This window comes from Dreissena polymorpha, chromosome 15 (assembly GCF_020536995.1).
Source record: "Dreissena polymorpha isolate Duluth1 chromosome 15, UMN_Dpol_1.0, whole genome shotgun sequence".
Lineage (NCBI taxonomy): Eukaryota > Metazoa > Mollusca > Bivalvia > Myida > Dreissenidae > Dreissena > Dreissena polymorpha.
Window position 1 is genome coordinate 17464839 of NC_068369.1, and position 12316 is coordinate 17477154.

General features: G+C 33.3%; 1 protein-coding gene across 2 annotated transcripts in view; it reads right to left on the bottom strand.

The window, feature by feature from the left end:
* The window catches only part of LOC127860481 (twitchin-like), a 30355-nt gene that overhangs the window by 3865 nt on the left and 14174 nt on the right, over positions 1-12316 (bottom strand). The window contains exons 1-4 of one of the 2 annotated variants that reach the window (XM_052398572.1): positions 5050-5255; positions 3953-4237; positions 1779-1983; positions 730-806 (exon numbers count right to left, since the gene is read on the bottom strand). In XM_052398572.1, the coding sequence (XP_052254532.1) occupies positions 730-806; positions 1779-1983; positions 3953-4237; positions 5050-5086 (604 nt within the window). In that variant the 5' untranslated portion in view covers positions 5087-5255. Of the gene's footprint in view, positions 1-729; positions 807-1778; positions 1984-3952; positions 4238-5049; positions 5256-12316 lie in introns of those variants that run through there. The other variant, XM_052398570.1, reaches the window with a different exon arrangement.

The following is a 12316-nucleotide window of genomic DNA, read 5'->3' on the forward strand; positions in this document are numbered from 1 at the left end:
GATTGCAACTGCACTAAACTAGCGAGTTTGTACCCTTCGTTCGTTCCGGTGTTTGGATAGTCGGTCAAATCGATCATCGTCGACGTCACGCTGTTAATACTACGGTGCTGACGTGTCTCTACGACAATAATGCAACCTTTGCGTGCGCATTGCTCTGCTTGTGTGTCATACGGCGTTCTAGCTAAGACAACGAAAGAGAGCGCCGTTTCGGGGTTTTCTTTGAACATGCCCAAAGTTTTTACCGTAAGATCGCCAACATAGGCGTCCTTGACGATTAAACGCCGCTCTCATGGGTTCCCACGACAAATACCTCAGAGATCTTCCGCGTTCTGGGTCGCAGTCAGCACGTAGTAAGAATACCAGCTCTGAGTGATGGGGGTTTAACGCGTTTGCTAACGTTAAGGATCGAATTGCCTTTACGGCGTTAAATTGCGTCGAAACATGATTGAGACACGGTGGATTAATTATGTAATAATGTAAAGTTATACATGTCCATGCACTTATATAGTACACTTGATGAAATTCTACTAATTTTTATATTGTACCATTTTGTGTGTTGCCTAAATACTTGATACCGTTGTATTTATATTACGGAAAGAAAGTAAACAAACACGTGTAAATTGTCCGATAGATGTGTTACCGCCATGTATAAGATTTAAAACATTCTACGGGTCATAACACGTCTCTGTCCGCATGTTGAAAATATGTAAAATATATTCAGCTCCCTACCATCTGCAGTAAGTTGCATCGTTGCCGTATATGTTCCATACTCATTTTGTAACGTAACAGAGTAGTTCCCAAAATCGCTGAAAAAAAAACTGTTTATACATTAACACACCATATGTTCACTGTACAGATGTTTGTTTGTGTTTGCCGTACATAAATGAATTATGAAGTATGAAGATTTTTACTTATCATATAAAAGGATAACCCAGTTTTCCTTTCAAATTAGCTGATATTTGCGCGACATTAAGTTACAATAAAGCCCTAAATGACCTAAAGTAAATTAATCTGCATTAGGCCTAAACCCCGATAAGCATCGTATTCGAAACTATATAGTATGAAACTTTCAAATTGCACCAATACCGGAAAATGTGTTAACTAATGTAAGGTTTAATACATATTTTAATTGATGAGATGTTAATTATGTACTTGCTGAAAATGAAATTATTTGATAAGACATCAGGAAAAGCTGCTCCTCGAACAAACCATATTTAAAAGGCATGCATATGAATACTAATTCCCATTATTCTTCTGTGTATACCTCAGCCAGAATGGTAGGATACTGTGCGCATCCTCTACTATATCAGGGTGCAGAATCAACTGGGTTTCAGGGGTTAACGCACGGGCCGGACAAAATGTAATCACACCGTTAAGAACTTTATTTTTGCAAATTTCTCAAGTTATTGAAATACAATCTTAAGTGAATAAAATACAGTTTTCGTGTGTAATGCAGTTTGTGTCGATATCTTAAGGTACACGAATAAATCCTTGAGTGCGTCTGAAATCGGTGGCAACATTTCACGTTGCGTGATTCATAACCGTGAAGTACAAATCGAATTTTGAACAATACACAGGCTTATTAAATAAATTCTGTATTTTATGCACTAGTTGAAATTTGTAAGTAAAAATGTTAATTGTTTTTATTTTAAATAAAGAACCACTTACATTCTTGTTAACAACCATTAATGTTAAAAGGGGGAACCCCAAAAAGCCACGTGATCCTGCACCCTGATATAAGAATCTTATGACGTTGCGTCGATGGACAATAAACGTACCTGACTTTGACCGGATTCAAGCCATCCCATTCCAGTTCGGTCCTGTCTTGCCAGTCGTTGATCGCTGCCCTTATTTGTTGACCGTTCGGTCTTGACCATATTGTCTTGGGACGTGGATTGGAAGAAAAGTTAAAGGTCAGCTTGGCCGGTTCACCCACGGACCCCTCGAAACTGAAAAGCTGTCCCCATACCGGCCTTGGTGGATCTAACATAGATACAAAGGAGCAATAAACCTAATGCATATTCCCATGTTTATAATTTAATGATATAAAAGCCATCTTGAACAATGTGCGCGCCACAAATGCGATTAAGTCCTTGGCCTTCTGGTTTCAACGAAATCAATCAGCTGAAAAGATTACATGTAGTTTTTTTTTAATAAGTGTTCCTCATTCATTAACCTACCAACATTATTTCAGTTATTGAACTTCTTCACGGATTACCTTAAGCATTGAATCGCGTGTTATTTACGTTTTGGACCACCATAATCGGGTTAAACAAATCCTCAAAAATAAATGGAGATGTAAACCGAGGTCTCCTGGTTCCAAGGCTAGCATTTTAAGATTATGTATGCATCACATTACTTAAAATGGTGAATGTCGCGTTTTGTCATGGCAGCCGTCTGCGCGATGTAATATTGGCCGATTTCCACTTAATCAAGGCGGATAAACATTGTATTATCTTATTATAAATAACACTAAAATGGAAAAAAAGACATACATGTATATTAATCAAAACGTTAATATCCAGATTTTAATAACGTTTTTGCTTAAATCGAGTTGCAATACATTGATTAAAAAATACACAAAAATGTTATGAATAAGCATGACTTTTGCAAAAGATACGTAACGTTATTATATATCTACCAGTAAAAAACAACTGTGCAACCATGTAAGCATTGCGGTATTTAATCGCGAAATTAAGGTAGCGCTCCCGTAATTATTTCCCGCGATTTTTTCAAAGATCGAAGAGCCTTTTTACTTGTTTATTTATGGGTATCTAATTTAAGCAGGTACTGAAGTTGTCGTGGCCGAGTGGCCTAGTGGTTAAGGCGATATACTAGAAATCTGTTGGGATGTTCCCGCGCAGGTTCGAATTCTGTCGACAACGCATACTTTTTGCGACGCGTTGTATTTCTTTTCTAACGTAATTTGATTTAATATTGCATTTAAGCTTTGTTTATTGTAAAATATGTTGCAATTTTTATGCACATTCTTCAATTTTTAAAAACGTTATTGCTAAATTGGGTGATTTACTGCTGAAAATGCGAATCATGCATGTTGCATTTGTATTGTTATTTAAAAAAGTAAACGGTAAATCAGTATATTTCTTGGTATTTTTGCTGTATATAGTGTATCTATAAAAACTAATTTCATAATATTACTTAAAGAAACAAATGTATTTCGAATTTTATGACACTTTGTTGTTAACCAACACAATTTCCACTTGGCTGAAACCACTTACATTTTATGGCGCTCTTCCATAGATAACAAGTTATAAAAAAAAAGTCTGTAAAAGAAAACTTATTTCATCTTGTTTAAACTTTAAACACATTTACTGCATCTGTACACACCAATTGCATGCCTATATGTGGAAATCTAGATGAATTATGGAACGTTCATATACCCCAGGGGTGCAAATAAACTGGAAAAAAGCCGAGCGTGTGGGTGGTTTTGAAAAAATCAGTATATTTTTTTAAAGGATGAAAAGCCTACTTAAAAATTTGCGTCTAGTTCAGTGAAATGATGCTGATTAAGAAAATAATACATTAGATTATATTTGGAAAGGTGCCCATTACGGGTGCGCTACCTTGAAATAACTTCATTAATACATCTTTTTTCCACAGCAGATAATTAAAATTTATCTTGTGCAACGTTACACGTTATATACTTTAAGTAGGCAGAGAAATAAAACAAAATCAAAATGTTGAACATACATTTCTAATACCATGAATCTTTTAAGTATCTGATTTTAGTTGTGGACATGTTTTAATTTATAACTGTTATGTTTATATGTATTAATACAAGATAATGTAGCTTTACCGTGGTCACAATATGCCACATGCTATGCTTTGTGACCGGTTTTTATGTGTTTAAAATGATATTGATAGAAAAAAGCAATAGCATGGCATACCTTTGACGTTTGAAAATAAGAAACAAATGATAATATGAACATACATTCTACGTCCACTGTGATGACGTCAATGGTGACGTTGGTCCCAGTCGCGTTGAAGTAAGGAGCGTCCGTCATATTCAAGGCGTAGCAGACGTATTGACCGGAATACGTCCGGTCGATGTTGAAAATCAGGAGGTCGGTTCCCTTCTGCCGATAGGGTTGCCTCGAGTCTATTTTGGCCCAGTATACGTCGATGTGCGGTAGTACCGTGGCGTTACAGCGTACGATCAAATTGTCGCCTTCTAAACGCGTGTATTTGCTGAGATTTGATGATACGATCTTAAAGCCTGAAATAAATGTGCGTAGTTATAATTTTCGCTTTTAAATGAGACGGCATACATCTATAGTACGATATAATGATTCATTCTGAACAGCGCAAATTTCTTGGATTAGTTATGTTATTTGATTCTACGGCATACGTTATAGTTAGGTTGCATTTAACCAGCATTAAAACTATTTAAGTTTGGACCGTGTTTAATCTTAAAAATGATTTTTTTTTCCGGAAAACACACATAACAGTTTCAATAAGTCGACTTTCGATACTTTTTTAATAGGTAGTAGAAAAATGAATCCGTGGAGTCAATATAATATTTATTGTGAAATGTCCGCAGTCAATATTCAGTTCTAATTTAAATATATAATTAAATAAATATTTACTTATGTCATAACGTATAAAATATCTCAGTTTGCGGATTATGCATCTAAGTTGTTAGATGGTAAGAAACTTCTATAAAAATTATGTCTATTTGAATGCTTTAAAACAGTGAAAAATTTTACACCACAAACAAAATTCAGTACCGTGTATTTTGTGGCCTTGATGTTAAGCAATACCAAGAACATGTAAACATAGCAAAGTCATCTAACCTGATAATAATTCGCCCCATTGGTGCAAAAAGGTACCATGTGTCCTTGAAATCAGAAGACAAATGGTACCTTTTAGCACCGATTGGGCTATATGACAGTAGACATATGAATAAACTGCTCTTTCCACGCAGTCAATATTTCGTATAAACATTCAGACATATTTTAATTTATTTTTTTTTTAATATCAGCGTTCACTAATGCGGTCTCTGAGTATGAACAACGAAAACACTCTTACCTATTATAAAAACACATATAGTAGTTAACCGATCCATATTTTACTTTTAAATACACGTTTGGTTAACTTAATACAATCTATTAGTCGGTTATATCACAGATATTTTGTTATCATCAGCTTTTATTTAAGCGGAGTGACAACAATCGTCATTTCTAAATTTATTACAGGTAACATATCCAAACTCTTTTGCTTTTAGCAATGGCGATACGATATCAGTATTAAAGATGTATGACACCCTGTTACTTCGTTTGATCAAGATATTACCGTGCGTCGGTTAATATACTTAGCCGAGTGTGTTTCAAACTATGTGAGAACCTTACAAGTAACAGAAATACTCAAAATCAATGAATATTTCACAAATTATTTCGTAAAACAAAGTGAAACCGATAAACAAGCAGTGTTCCTTATAGGAATAGTCACAATTTCAACGCTAGATGTGGTTTGTTAACATAGATAAAACAACGTATAACGTGTTTATTATTTTTTGTTGCACAATGTATTCCATTTTAATTTCCCGCAACGGTATCTATTCATACGACACACAAACACTATCTTAGTACATGAACAAATTGTCTCGCATAAAAACAAACAGAGCATATTGTACCTTGTTAAATTAATGTTATCGTTGAAATTTTGGCTAATGCTATATTTGACATTGATTTTGTTATGTATTAACTTTATTTTTCGAAACAGTTAACGAACTTTTCGTTGCCTTTGATGGTTAATTTGCTTTTAAAGGGGCGGTCAAACAGATTGCTATATATCACGAAAACAAGAAAAGTTATAAAATACCGTATTAGCTTAAATTGATTAAAAATATCACGACTAGTATATTGCATTACTTGAAAAATGTTGTTAAGTTTTCATATTTTCAGTAGATTCGGTAATACAATTTTACTGAGTATGTCTACCAGGTAATTTGGAGAGTTCTGTTGTTGTCGTTATATTTTGTGAAACTACGAGAATTGCTTATATACAGCATAAAATACAATGCTCGTTGTATGGACATGGTTGGTCGAGTGGTCTAACTGAAAGACTTTTTACTCTTTTTACTTCAGGACACCAGGGGTCAGTAGTTCAATCTCTGTTCAGGGTTACTTTTTTCCTTTTTTTTTCTTTTTTTCTTTTTTTCTGGAGATTTTTAGATCCAATGTTTAAAATTTATCAATATAAAGAATTTAATGACGGTATTTTAGAACTTTGTTTTTTCGTCAATCTGATTGACTTCCCCTTTAATGCCGCGGTCGGATAATGTTAGATTACGGAATGTATCTTATTTTATGTGTCTGATTTTCTTTATGTTGAGATGGGACGTAATTTAAATCAAATTAATCACACTAAACAAAAATAAGCGGTTACTGGTTGTTTTGTTGTTGAATTCTTGATTGATGCGGTTGGGGAAAAATAGAGCTTTTGTATCTGGAGAAAACCCCATGCTGCCTGTCATAATTGTACTCATCAGCCCAAAAGTCAACGATACTTGTTTTGTAGCTCTTGAGAACAAACAACAAGATGTACAACTATTTTGGTATTGCTTTGTGTTTTTTTCTCTACATATTTCCAAATTCGAATATAAAAGTATGACAGCAATTGTGTCATGTAGCCAGTAAATACGTACATGTGAAATTGAAAAACATGTACTTGTTTGCTCCTTCAAATGTGGTTTTTATCATATGTTTTGGAAAATATTTATATTTATCAATCCTTCCTATTTTTGTATACCTCATCACTGCTTCATTATCAAATAAAACAAAATCGTGCTTACTTGTTTTCTGCCATGGCGGTAGCACACCTTTAATACAATATATCTAGAACATACGTGACAGGAGCGATCAGCCTTGACAATGCGAGACTAAGATAAAGGATACATGATTGCGCATCTTGGGTAAACGTCTAAAAATAAGGGCCCGGTATTAAACTCTCCAGTTGTGTAACGTCTGATAATTGTTACACTGATCACATTTTGGCGACTGATTTTCGCTCAAAATACAAGGAAAACTTCTCAAAAACTAAAAATGAATCCATTTGAGATTTACTCAATAATAATCATTAATACAAAGCGTGAATTAGCTGTCATTGAAAATAAGTTAATGATATTATTGAAATTTCCTTTTATATAACTGATTCTTGTATTGGAAGGCAAATGTCACATATCAATATGGTTAAAAACTAATAGCGAAAGTAAATTAAAAAATAATAATATCATATACATGTATTGTTATGCTAATTACAAAATATATGCCTCATTCTATAAACAATTTTTGAAAGCAATATTATTTGCATATCATCATATTTCACTCAAAGGATTTTAACATTATAGATTTAATACCATCTGTGTAAGAAGGTTAGTCTTTATAAATAACTCGACTAAACCACAAGCATAAAATGACACAGCCGCAAACTGAATTTATTCGGATATACATCAAGGTGTCTGCGCAATTTTTAAGAAATTTTAGAATTACTGCATCGGTTGGGGAATAAGTTACACCGTAAAATACCACGTTTACACAATAATACTATGATATATGATCGCAAAGAATTGCGTTTTGTAGGTGCATTCGCTTTTCACCACGCCAACACAGGGTCAATAGCCGCCCTCGATGTAGAAAGCTTTGTATGTTGTCATCTTAACGAACATGTCTGGATTCATCCGGCACTCCGTTTTTTCCCAACACCAAAATAATTCACGAAATGGACACTCTTTCAATTAAAATAAACATCCGGAAATTGTGGATATATCAAAATTCTACTCAACTTACGTGGGTCTAGTTTATTAATTCAGTAGTAACGCATTCACCGAATGATTTTATTAACTTCGCAATAAACACGTTGCGTTATAATTTGCTTCTCAACTCATCGCGGCATTGAAATTATCATTATTGATTGTTGTCTTTGTAGGCTTACTAAACACATAAGTTCTCTCTGTTAATAAGTCTTATCATAAAATACATCTTTAAACGTGAATAACCTATTTTGGTCAGTTTGCATTCCCTAAAACACGAACATTTTATCAATTCTATTAGCAGTCAATGTTCTCGCCGCATATGGAAATATCAATGCGGGGAATAACGTGGTCAGTTTTGTGAAAAAATGGCCGCCGATGCCTCGATTCGATAGAGAAATTGAGTCTTCAAACAGGTACATCTACCTTATTACTTACTTGTTTTTATTCGGATAACGACTATCATAGGGCCAACCGGAAGCGGTTTCAGCGAGTATCAACCGTTTGCCGCTGGTTGGTCTGAGTGTGGAGATAACTCATGGAATATTTCGCGATTTCCTGAACCGTCAGAATTGAAGACTCAATTTCTCCATCGAATCGAGGCATCGGCGGCCATTTTTTTTTCAAATCTGATCACGTGATTCCCCGCATTGAATACAAATATCAAAATCCGTCTAAGACTGCTTCGATAAAGCATAACTTTAAGCTAATCAAAATTCTAAACAAATGTTGGTGTAATATGAGCTTTGTCAGATGGAGATAATATGCATTAGTCTTTTGTTGTGATTTTTATTTTAAAGGTAAATTACAGTTATACTTCATATAGATCTAGTTGGAGGCTTCCAATTCAAAGGAAGGTTTCGTATTGAATATATTATTTGCATCTATGTCGTGGATAATTTTAAGTGTTGATAACTTTAAGTGTTTTCTTTTATTTTTCACCTTTTGTGGTCCTGCCATATCTTGCTCAAACATGTTCAGTGTGTTTTAATTATTTGATAATTATAGCGGTTTTTGAAAACCGATGACATCTGTTTGGTTTTTAATAAAACACAGACGTGTTTGTGAATCGATTGTCGTAAATCATTTAAAATAAATAGTTTTTCAAACAAATATAGCCGCAGATGGGAAAGGCAAGTTTCAGCAATTGCATGTATACTTGATCACAAACAAAAGATATCTTAGCTGTATACCGCGCAAATTTTAAGTTCCAGCGTCACTTGCAATGGTTCTTACGTTTCAACAAATGAATAGGCCATGATGATGCTGAAAATAAGAATTTATGATGTTGCATAAATTTATTAATCATATTGTATTCATATATAGCTATCATAAACTGCTTACAAGATGTACATGTAGGACATCATTTGAAAACAAAAGCAATCGGTACTGAACTAGTTCAATCTGATCAATTCATGTTGCTTACCTACGTATTGCTATTTCAGAATATCATAGTTTTCAGAAAAGTTTAATTGTGCAAACTGTTGTCAAATTATGAAAATAATGGAAAGTTCATAATCAAATCGTATCGTAACAAACAATGTTTTTACATGTTACCTACACAGGTCAGCAAGACAGTATTCACTAAAACAGCGAAATTCAAGACAATTCAATTCAATGTTTTATTAGAGTCTCATTCGCAATACATATACAATTAAAATACATATAAAAGCACAGTTACATGTTTGCGACCAATCATAATATGATTTATAAGAGACTATATAATTACATACATGTTTACTTAAACTTCATACAGAGAAGTACGGATATTTGGAAATATACGGATTTCTTAATCCTTTTTAATTTTGATATTGTTATTTTATGTTTTTTTTATTTGCAACAACATTCTATATGGAATTTTCTATAACACGTATAGCAGCAGAATACAACTTCGAAAAATAAAGTTTGCCTCCTCCGTGAATCGAACACGGGAGTTTTCGATTCAAAAGCGTAAGCTTAAAGGTTACAATACAGAGGTAATTATTTATTTATACCAAATCTTTACATGAAATGGATCAATGCAATAAAATCACTTTTTAAAAGCATGTACAAAACAATAAAATATTATATTAAACGTTGGATTGATTGTATACAACCCAGGATGTCTTGGATGTTTACGGACCATCATCTATATAAAATAATACAATACATAAAGCAATTGAATAAGTGTAATTTGAAACATAATTGACCAACATTATAAAAATACAGAGTCACCCATTATGAAGGAGTATGCGCACAAAACACCGGGGTCGAGTTGCCGTGGAAATATCAGCTGATTAAAGCTGTAATAGCAATTTCGTGTCAAAAAGAACAATGTGTCATTAGTTGCCTGTATGATTGATGGCGCCGATGTAACACACGAGTGTAGTCACTGGTGGAACATGGGTAGGCGTTGTTGTATGATTATATTTCAATACTTTAAAATAAATATATAGTCTTAAGCAAAAGATCATGATTTGTTTAGTAACCGTCCAATAAACTGTGTATAATATATATGCGGAGGTGTATAAAAATCGGAAGTTTCACATATATGTCTTGTATAAATTGCATTTTCAAATGGGGATATCGTATATTATGTCGTTTGTTTTTCATCACCTCTTTAATTCATATGATATTATTAATAATAGTATAAATTATGTATTCATTACTGTAGATACTACAACCTTCCGACGTGAACTCATACAAATAAGTTATTTCATATAATTTATTCTTCATAATTTATTCATCCATATGTCGCAGTATACATTAACTCTTATGTAATCATATATCCTGTCGACGATAGAATAACCAGGCCGCAACAAACAAGAGGACAAAAGCTCCCAAAAATCGAATGAAACTGCCATAGTTATATTGTAGATTTCTATTGATATGTTTATTATGGTTAATCGCTTAATTCATTCGATTTAAAGGAAGCTAAAAGAACGTTTGAAAGCAATGGTCCATGACACACAAATAACAAATGAATCGAAAATAAGAACGAATAAGCATAAACCATGTACGGTTTTAACGGAAATCCAAGAAAAAGGCAATTGAGGTGTTAAACAATGCACGTAAATATTACAAAACTGCTATAAGGCATCGAGAATTTACTGACGCGGCAGATAAACCATTCAACATATTTGAACAAGATTACTGCTGATTTTACATAGCATCATTTCGATCAAAGCATCCGCCAAACTTTTTATTGCGCAACATTTATTTTCAATTGTAAATTTATTATTAATAGTGTTTAATAATCTATTATTAATAGTGTTTAATAAAACATCATTTAACAAACATTTTTTATTGTTAATAAAATGGCAGAGTTGTATTTTCTTCTTCAATAAACGATATTATAAAATATATTTTATCGACTACCTATAATGTTGTGTTCTTCAAAAAAATGTGTAATTGGCGATCCAATTTAACACAGCGCGTGAAACCAATTAAGTTATTGCAAAATCACTCTTCAAACATAACATGTCAATTATAACTATTTATCAATGACATTATTTCCGTAAAGAGTACGAAGTAAAACAATATAAAATGTTAAACCTCTATTTGAATATAATAGCCTTTTATCATATCGATAAATGACACCCTTTGAAAGGCAGCGTAAACTATTGGCTTTGTAAATACATGTTCTCAGGTTAAAATGTATAAAGTTATAATCTTACATTAATTTATGATTCAGAGTAAACAACATTGACAAAGATGTGAACATCACCTAGAAGTTATATATACATTTTCGATCAGACGTTTACATAGCGGTGCATTAAGGGTCAAATCTATACTCTTTTATTTGTATTTCCAATCGAGTAGTATGACTGAGTCTGATAGATGTTGCTTAAACTCAAATGATATGCACACTTCGTAATATAATTTTTAGTTGTTCGCTTGCAAGTCGGTCTGCTCTTAACTACGCTAAGAACGATAACCACCGCATCTGCCTGTTTATACTTCACCACTGGTACACTGCAGACAGTGAGTGTGTGTGTGTAATCAAGTGTTATACAGCTTGGGCGATGACATTTGCCAGTTTGTCATTGAAATCTGTACATATTGGTTGCTTTCAGAGAAAACAGGGCTTAATGCATGTCAAATATGTGGTGTCCTAGATTAGCCTGTGCACACTGATTAGCCTGTACAATGCACACAAGCTTATCAAGGACGACACTTTCTGAAAAACGATGGTGTTTTTCGTTTAAAGAGATTCTCTGGTACTGGGATAACAGATAATGCATATGCATTAAGCCATGTTTTCCCAAAATGAAGCTTAAATTATCTTTTCTATTAATGATTTCAAAAAAAAGAAGATAAAGGTGATCAAAACTTCAAAGTAACCTCGCAGACAAGGCAAAATAACTTTTAAAATCAAATAAACAACCAATGAGTGCTAAAGTTTTACCTTGTGGCATTTTCAGTAAACATCTAAAAGGAACCTTTTCACAGTTTGTTATTAAATGCTTAATATTGATAAATGTAAACATTGGATCTTAAGAGCTCCATTAAACCAAACAAGAATAAAATTAAAGAAACAAAACAAGTTACCCTCAACTGGGCTCA